General features: G+C 30.0%; 2 protein-coding genes across 2 annotated transcripts; one reads left to right on the top strand and one right to left on the bottom strand.

Moving 5' to 3' along the window:
* Positions 1-7,146: 7,146 nt before the first annotated feature.
* Positions 7,147-8,549, bottom strand: LOC107436109 (heterogeneous nuclear ribonucleoprotein A1, A2/B1 homolog). The gene has a single exon (XM_016047685.3). The coding sequence runs from the start codon at positions 8,350-8,352 to the stop codon at positions 7,312-7,314; it is 1,041 nt and encodes a 346-aa protein (XP_015903171.1). The 5' UTR covers positions 8,353-8,549; the 3' UTR covers positions 7,147-7,311.
* Positions 8,550-8,741: 192 nt separating this feature from the next.
* LOC107436110 (Signal peptidase complex subunit Spase22-23) lies at positions 8,742-9,626 on the top strand. The gene has a single exon (XM_016047686.4). It carries the CDS (start codon positions 8,844-8,846, stop codon positions 9,381-9,383), a length of 540 nt encoding a protein of 179 aa, XP_015903172.2. The 5' UTR covers positions 8,742-8,843; the 3' UTR covers positions 9,384-9,626.
* The last annotated feature ends 233 nt before the right edge of the window (positions 9,627-9,859 follow it).

The raw sequence follows: 9,859 nt of genomic DNA, 5'->3' as shown, positions 1-9,859 counted from the left end.
TAAGCTTAGTAACTTCCTTTTTTTGGTAGTTCAGGTATGTTACTTCCTTTAGCTCACTTTTTAATCACAATTTATGCATTTTAGAACATACTGAAAAGTTCTTTTTATTTGGTGGTGAATATAGGTATAAAGTCTTTTTTAACTAGCAACTTATTTTCTAATTGAATGATAATCTTTTGAGTCAATATTTTGTCTTATATTATTTATCTCGTTACTTAAATATATTTTATAAAAAAAAAATTCATGAAGATTTTCTCGGTTCATTGTGTTGCTTTTTTTAAATTAAAAATAAGAGCATTTCAAGCGTTAAGTTTCTGTGATATACAATTTTTAAAACATTTGGTCTTGAGTCTTTGTGATATAAATTTATATACAGCATTTGTTTTTCTCCAATATTATGAGCTACAATATATTTTTTAAGTAATGATTAGTTGCAATAAGTTTTTAGTCATTGGTTACAAATAAAAGCTCATATTCATGGTAAATTGTTATACACATAAATAGTAAATTTTCATTAATCTGATTGTTACTACGGCTTGGAATTAAGTTCTGACATTTTTTAATTCTATTGCAACTCCACTTATAACTAAAAGGCGTATCCCCTAACTTGTAATTAGAATTTACAAATAGAATTAGAAGTGCGTAAAACTTGTGTGTCCGATGGGACATATACATTTTGCATTGCCTATATTTTGATGGTTTACAACCAGGGATATAATTACATGGAGATCAACAAAACTTCAAGTTGCGGATATATAAATTGTAATTGTCTTATTCTGAATAGTTTTAGTCCACATTAAGAAGGGATTACAACATATGTGCCAAAGTCACTTCATTTGGGAGGGGAGATTCAAATATATTTTACATTTAGTTCATTGTTTTGAAGATATATGGTACAACAAATTTTAGAATTCCTAGATAAGAATTTTAAAAAATATCATTTATCCTGGTGTAGAAGTCTACTAAATTATACCACATTAAAAATATTTCACATTAAAAACAGGAAATATCCACACTGTTCTTATAGATGTCCTGTGTTAAATGATACTTAACTCATTACAAAATGTGATAGCATATGCAGTTTTGAAAAGTGGAATTTCGAATTCTTTGGATGGAGGTGAATTTTTTTGGGGGACACAACAGACTAGGATAATGTAGAATGCATTGCAGAGTGGGATCTGTCTGAAGACATTGCTAACGTTATTGAATACAACACAGACAATGCTCTGGAATCTTTAAATTCGAATATGGTATGATTTAAGTATTGAATGTGTTAAATGTTTTGAAAATACTCTTGAATAAATTTATTTTATTCCAATCATAATTTAAAGTATTGTTTCTAAAAATACTTAGAATGTCAAGAAAATTTGATTAGAGAATAATGCAAAATTGTCTAAAACATAACAAAAATAGTTTTTGAAAAAGGTAAATCAACACAGAGTTATTCATACTTATCTCATTGTTTATAATGAATTGATATTTTACACTCAACGAATGTCTGACTTTATTACTGAAGTACAAGACATAAGTACAATTTTAGGGGTTTGAAACATCGACTTATACTCTGGTGAATAAACAATACGTCACACCATTATAGATTGAGATATATATATTTAAACCATAAAGTGTTTAACCTTTATTTTCAAAAAATATTAACAAAACAAACTATTTCAGCTAGAATAAAAGTAAAATGTTTATAGGTTAATTTCACTTTAGTAACAAATGACTCTTGTATAATGTGCTTCTTGTACACTTAAGTGTAATATTTTTAAAGTCAATTTTTATGTTACAAAATGTTTTTTTACTTATTTATGATTAAAATGTTAGTCCACAACTGATCGGAATCCAAATTTTAAATGCACACAACTAAACTGTAATGAATCTTAGTAGAGATGGATTTTCTTATTCAATAAAATGTCTTCACTTTAAAGTAATTTATAATCACCCAATATATAAAACTAACATATTAATTACCTATAAAAGTATGTTACTGCTTAATTTTTGATACCCACAAAATCTCCGTTTAATGTATACAAGGACTTAAAATATAAGAGTTCGTAAAACAGACAATTCACAAAAGATGGGACATAGTAACTTATCAAATTATTCTATTATCTACACTTTCACTAACAAGCAAGATTCATCTGGCTTTGATGCAGATATTGTGGATATTTATTTAGTTCTGTATTTGACCAGTGTTTTCATAAAAAAAAAAAAATGGGATTGAATTTCTCATACTTACCCAAAAACAGAGTGAGGTAAGTAGAACACGAATAGACTTGGAAAAAAATAGTTATTTTCAATTATAATTCACTTTTAACATCTATTTTTTAATGCATTGAATATTTTTGCTGGACCATCAGATGGAAAATGTTCTCTACATACTTTTTCACAGAAGGTTGCTTAAATACTGTCAATCTGTTACAATATTTTGTTTTGAGTGTTAAAGGACCTTTCAAGAGATGCTAAACTGATTTAAATAAATTAGTAAATTTAAACATAATGCATGTATTAGGATTGTTTTTAAGTATGATCTTAAAAATATTCCATCAATCGTAAGAGTTTTTAAAAAAGTACAGTCAGGGCTGTTCTAATGGCAGGCAAGCTCCTTTAATATGTCAAACTGTTTAAAAGCGAGCTACAAAAAATTCACGCACATAAAGTGAATAATTTTTAAGACATATACATTTTTTAAAAACTGTAACCATTATTATCTTAATTAATAACCATTATATCTTTTCCCCATAATAATAACCATTTCAATACTTAAAATTTAAATTTTCAAAACCACATACAGTGAAACCTGTTATGGACACTCCTGCAAAACGGACGCCTCTCAATAAGGACATTGTTAATTCTTCGGGAATCTTCTTAAAAAAAAAAAACTATTATGTAGATTCTCTGCAAAGTGGACACTCCCGTAACCCAAAGTGGACGGTCATTTTGGCCCTGAGACGTTATTTTCTATCTCTTCAAACCGGACACTACTTTTTCTAAATTGAAAACAAAGAAACTATTTTTGCTTTAAATTGCAAGGGGAAAAAAGGCAACTTTTCGAAATTTTCAAAGCATGTAAATTTTTTGCCGTATCCAAAACTAAAAATATTAAGCTATTTCACTACGGAAGAATCAATCTTTCTCCTGTCACCTTGGATTATCTTTGTAAAGAAAGGAGAGAAAATGATACTGCTCTCCTGAAATAATTCGGACAATGGTATCTTTTGATCAAAAGATAAATCCAGACCACACAGGTTATAAGACCCCTCAAGTTGAAATGACATCTTAAATGCTTTTTTTTTTCAGTGAATCGTGGGAGATTTACTTTCAAGAAGGTATTAACCACGTTCCCTATCAAATGATAGGTAGGTGTAAACCTAATAATTGAAACCGACTGAGAGCTCCTATTCGGTATCATATGTCTAACTTGAGTATCTATGCAAATTATATTCATTTATCTGTAGCTACATCTAAAATTATGTATTTATATCAAACTTCTTTATTCTTTTTTATCTTTCTTATAGTTTAAGTAAATATCCTTGTATATAGTTATTGTAGATTATTTAATTATTTCTACATCTTTGAAAATATTATAAAAACAATTTACGGTGTTAAACTTTGTTATTAGGATATCTTTCCCGTAAACAGAAATTTTTTTTGGTCCCAAGAATGTCTGCTTAACGGAGGTTTTACTGTATGTATAAAGAAGCTATTTAAAATAATTAAATATATAAAAGGTATACCTAGGCAAAATGTAAAATTTTAATAAACTATTTTAAACGAATTCATTAACTTCGATCGTTTTTTTAGCATTGGTGGAGCAGTTTTAGAGAAATGAGCTAATCTAAAACTTTCTCATATTAATTTTTTCTAGTGATATTTTTTCAGGAAAGCAATGATACGTAAACATTTAAAAATTATATATTTATGTTTATTTAATGCAAGACCGTTTTACTTTAGCTATTAAACTCAAAATAGAAAAATAAAAAAATGCATGAAAATTTCATTTTGTCAATTTAAAAGCATTCATATATGCATAATAAAATATAGAATTTTTAATTAACTGTTAAAAAAAAAAGAAGAAACATTTGGTTTATATCTATAGGATTCTCAAAGGCTGGCCCTCTGAGTGTTTGGGGCCCCCGGGCACTAACGTGTTATGCCCATGCATAAAGACAGTACTGGATATAGCTATTTTTTAACATGAGATAAATATCCTCATGCTCTTAGAACAATTTTTTACGATTCACATAATTGGAAAAATGTCTTAATGATAATTTTACTTTCTCCTTTGCTTCAGAAAAGCTAAGAGTTTGTAAATACACAGGATCAAAAAAAAATTATTGGTGAAACACTTTCAGGAAATCTACTTTAAAGACCCAAAATAAAATATTTAATCAAAGAAACCAGTGATGGGCATTATTCAAAGAAATTTCGTGCATGATTAAATTCAGGCTGAATGATTATTCATATGCAAATTTAGTCATTATTCAAATCTTTGAATAATGATTGATGAATAAATTCATTAGTCATGACTAATTTTTCTGATTAAAATCTTTAAATTCCGATTAAAATTACAAATGGAATGAATTACTGATAATGATTGCTTAGTAATCAACGATTTGTAATGATCACGATTGCAAGTAACAAATAATTATTATTTCTCTTTAAAAGCAGTTATGATTATTCATAATCACAATAAAAAGTGATTACAGATAACCAGAATTACAAATATTCAAGCCCTGGGATTGCATGTCATCATGATAACTTGTAATCATAAAGTAAAATTACAAAAAACCATAACTACAAGTTATTATAATCTAACAATTACAGGTAATCTTACACTCAAGCAATTGTGATATATGACTACAACACGATTAAATGTAATCATAAGCTCAAGTGGGTTTGATTACATTGTAATTGAATACTTTTAAAACAATGCATAGACTGTATCGGTAAATGAAGTGTTTAGTTTGTTAAATGAAAACTTATAATCATAGAATTTCATATAAAAATACATACATAAATACATGGATATAAGTGATTGATTGAGTAATCAAAATATATGATTACATGCAATTGTGATAGCAAGTAATTGCGAGTACTTGTAATTAAAATAAACGATTACAAGTGCATACTATAGGTTTATTTAGTTTGTATGTATATATGTGTTAACGTATTTTTATGTACACATACAAATACATTTTATTCATGTACGAGCAATGCATGTAAGTTCGTATGCATGTAGACGTAAATATGTATATGTAGCAGATGTACAATTGCTTCTACTTAGATACATTTTAAACTCATACAATACTTGTACGCAGAAGATAAATTACTTTGTGAAGGGTCCATTTTTAAGTTAAAATATTTTGTGAAGGGTCCATTTTCATGAAAAGATATTTTGTGAAGGGTCAGTTTTTATGAAAAGAAATTTTGTGAAGGGTCCGTTAATGAACCCAAATTTTCTTCTAAACAGACCATATGTACATGGATCATTATTATAGACACATTAATAATTGTTAAAAAGGAATTCTTGACATGACTGTTAAAACTGTGATTTGTCAACTCCAAAAAATTTACATGTAAATATATAAAATAAACAGTAAATTAAACATAAAATTTTAAATACATATTGTAAATATGTTCTAGATTTGCATTTTTAATTTTTCACATATATATATTATATGCAATTTTAAATTCAAATATTTATTTTTAAATTGTTAATGATAAATAGAATGACCTTACCGCTTTTATAAGCATTTTTTTTGCACTTCTGTCCAAGTTTCCAAAACATGCAAATCACACGACTTTAATATTCTTTTTCAAACCATGCATTTTACACTATTTCTTCTTTATTATTTTTTTATCTGATTGAATAACAAATTTTTATTTTGAAAGTCTCCACTGACATTTGCTTCATTTTCATTTGTCAGTTTTTGAAAGGAAGATGACTTACATGGTGCTTCACTATATAACACTCGGGCATAAAAAATTTAAAGGCTTACACAAGGTCCTTATCAATGGTTCACACATAGGTGTAGGAAAATTTATTCTCAAAAGGGTTCTAGGGTTTGGGAGGGTATTCTGAACAATAGAGAAACTACAGAACACAAACATAGGCTGACAATAATGAATGACAAGGTAAAAGGAAATTAACTATTTTCAAAATGGCAGAATACAAAAATGCTTAAAAAAAAAGCTAGAGATTGCTAATGTTAAAGTTTATTTATATAGTGCTCTAATTCCTTGGGGAATAAATTTTTAATGCGAGGGAAGAAAAAAAATTTAATCTTTTACATTCTCGCACTGTGGTGAAAACTCTAAAGTTCATCTTTTAGGAGAGAATTTCCCTATTATGATCTGGCGCACCAATTACAATTGCTAAATGTATTTAAAAATCGCAAATTTAAAGATAGTGGTCATTTTCTAAGATTCCTCCCGATTTCTTACACTGCTGCCGAGACTTGGCGACCATTCTGCTGTAGATCAAAATATGGAAAATTTTTTATAGCATGCTATAGTTGTTGCTGAAACCTAACAACCTAAAATTGTTCAACCAGTTTGCCACAGCAATCATCCTTACAAATTTTTATTGTATGCGTAACATTCATCATTACTATTTGTATCGGAAAAGAGTAAACAGATATCAACAATTGCCCCCAGCAAATTACTAGAATAACAAATAAATGAAAATTATATGCATTAAATGAAAATCTAATTTAAACTTTACATTACTGACAAAGAGAAAGACGTGTGATTGATGTAAACTTGGACAAAACAAAATTATACAAATTAATATTAAAATAGAACCTTGGTTTGAAACGAGGGAAGATTTCCGTAACGTGATCTGTGGCAGAATAATTGCCAAGTCTTTGAAACTTCCAGGCAGTGGCCCGAGAGAGATTAAAAAAAAAAAAACATCATAGAAAGGGACCAACTTGAAAGGCATAACTTGTAGCCACCCTCGGGCAAACATCTACACGTTTTTTATAAAAAAAAAACGTGCAAGTTTAAAATCTATTTGGCACCTTGGCGATTGTAGTTGGCGCACAGATCACGATACGGAATTATCCCCTGAAACTATAACGGCTTAATCTACAACTAATAAGCAAGATAATTAAATTAAAAAATAAACATGAAACAATATTTAAAAAGGAAAACAATCATGTTTATTTCTAGATACATTCCATGGTATTCAAACTGAAAACAAAATGAGGCAGATATTTGCAGTCTAAAATATAGTCCAGAAGTATAAAAACTGATACACGATTAGGGCATGTCATATGAGAACCTTCAACTACAGTTTTGAGTCTAATGACGACCATAACCACCACGACCACCCCTGCTTCCACCACGCCCTCCTCTTGCACCACCATAAGGTCCTTCGCTTCTTTGTGAGTAACTACTCTTTATAGCTCCACCACCACTGCTATAGGTAGAACCTCCATAACCACCTTCACTGCCCCAACCTCCACTAGCACTGCCACCACCGTATCCACCACTGCTTCCATAGCTATCACTTGCGCCATAGCCCGAGCTGCTATAACTATCACTTCCACCATAGCCGCCACCACCATATCCTGATCCGCCACTGCTTCCATAGCTGTCACCATATCCACCGGAGCTACTTCCCCAATCATTTCCACCTCCATAGCTATTTCCGTAGCCACCACCACTTCCATAACCACCTCTATCATAGTCGTCAGCAGTACGCCATTCACCTCTTCCTTCAAGTCTGCTTTCACCACCACCTCTGCCTCCACGACCTCTGAAACCACCCATTTCTTTCTTCATTTTAAGATTATTCATTTCATCACGAGACAAAGCTTTTTTAACTTCAAGCTTTCTACCTTTGTAATTGTGTTTTTGGAGAACACATTTGTCAACAGGGTCATAGTCATCAAATTCTACAAATGCAAATCCTCTCTTCTTTCCAGTGCTTTTATCAGTTACAACATTAACACTGACAATATTACCATAACTTCCAAAGTAATCTCTTAAATCTTCCTCTCCTAAATCATCTCTTAATCCAGCAACATACAATTTGTTTACGGTTACTTGTGCTTCGGGCTTGCCAGAATCTTCTCGAGGAACGGCACGTTTTGGCTCGACCTCACGTCCATCAATTTTATGTGGTCGAGCAGCTTGAGCATCATCAACCATGTGAGCACGTCTGTAAGTAATAAAACCAAATCCTCTAGATTTTCTGGTGTGAGGATCTTTCATTACAACACAATCAACAATCTCACCCCATTGTTCGAAATGTGCTTTCAGAGATTCTTCGGTAGACTTGTAATTCAAGCCACCGATAAACAGCTTACGGAATTGTTCTGGTTCGCTTTTCTCAGACATGTCAAGTCTGTATTAAGAGCAAAAAGTTAGAAATAAAGTTACTATTATTTATATTATAATAATTTAAGTACAACGAACACTTATAAGCGCAGGTATAATTAATATGAATCGGAATAAAAAAATTTACAAAAATTGAAAAATGGCGAAAAGCCGGCTAACAGATACGTTGCCATACATTTGTAGCGTAATTAATAGTTTGTATTGTTCAAATAATGATTACGATTAAACGAAATTTTTAAAAAAATTGTATTTCTTCTTGATAAGGGCATCAAATTTTTTTTATGGTTGTAAACTGTTAATCAAAATCATACAAAGTTTTTACTAATTTTTATTTGGGTAAGCGTCAAAAGATAAAAAAGGAAATTATGACAGAAAGTTTTAATTTATAATTTGGCATTCCTGCATGAATCAGAAATCAAAGAACCGTCATCACAAGTTCCGAAATTAAATGTGTCAAATTTTGTTGACATAAGTTACATTTAAAAACAATAATGAACACTGTTTTATCCCGGGCTAACGCTATATTTGCGTTTTCACTTAGTGTTTTAGCAGGTTTAACTTTTCTGTGTTTTTTATCCACAGCCTTCAACGAGTATAGTGGTCAAATTTCTGTATCTACCGCTAAAGCTGTTGTTAAAAACGTACCTGATTTTAGCGCTTCACGATATAAAAATGATCTTGGATTTGTTACATTCGACCTTCATGCTGATTTAACTCACCTCTTCAACTGGAATGTAAAACAATTATTTCTCTATCTGACCGCCGAATATGTAACTGAAAGTAATGCTGTTAACCAAGTTGTTCTTTGGGACAAAATCATCAAAAGAGGTGAAAATGCTACTTTAGATTACAAGAGAATGAATACCAAGTATTATTTCTGGGATGATGGTAACGGCCTGCGTGGAAACAAGAATGTATCATTATATTTATCCTGGAACATTATACCAAATGCTGGAAGTTTACCAAACATCAATGGTGCTGGAGTTCATGTTTTTCATTTTCCCGATGAGTATACAGCATCGAGACTATAGTTTATTTTTTAATGACATTGTTTCTCGTTCATAGCGATTGAGTATTGTTTTATATTGTCATTTAAATTTGGTGTTGATGGAATCTGTTATTGTCTGGAAATAATCTAATTTGAAAATATACCTTTCGTATGAATATTACAACTATAATATTTACCATTTTTAAAATAATTAATTTATTGACCAATGTTAAGGGTTTCTCAGTCTTTATATATTGCTGTAAAATTTGCATAAAATTGACATTGTATACTTCCAAATCGGATATTGCCTTGTAAAAATTTTCATTTTCTTCATTAGGTCAAAACACAAGTCACAAGTTAACGCATTTTTCTCTTTAAAATGGATAATTATTTTGTTACCTAACAAACCTATATTGTTATTCATTTAAATACTTAAGTTATTTTGTGTAAATATCGTATTGTAATTTGGACAATAAATTTCAATTTCCCTTTCTAATCATTATGCCTCATGAATGAGTT

Source organism: Parasteatoda tepidariorum, chromosome 1 (assembly GCF_043381705.1).
Source record: "Parasteatoda tepidariorum isolate YZ-2023 chromosome 1, CAS_Ptep_4.0, whole genome shotgun sequence".
Taxonomy (NCBI): Eukaryota; Metazoa; Arthropoda; class Arachnida; order Araneae; family Theridiidae; genus Parasteatoda; species Parasteatoda tepidariorum.
This window is presented reverse-complemented; position numbering and strand designations above follow the sequence as displayed.

Coding starts and splice junctions, on each gene's coding strand:
- LOC107436109 (XM_016047685.3), bottom strand. CDS start 8,352: ATGTCTGAGAAAAGCGAACCAGAACAATTCCGTAAGCTGTTTATCGGT.
- LOC107436110 (XM_016047686.4), top strand. CDS start 8,844: ATGAACACTGTTTTATCCCGGGCTAACGCTATATTTGCGTTTTCACTT.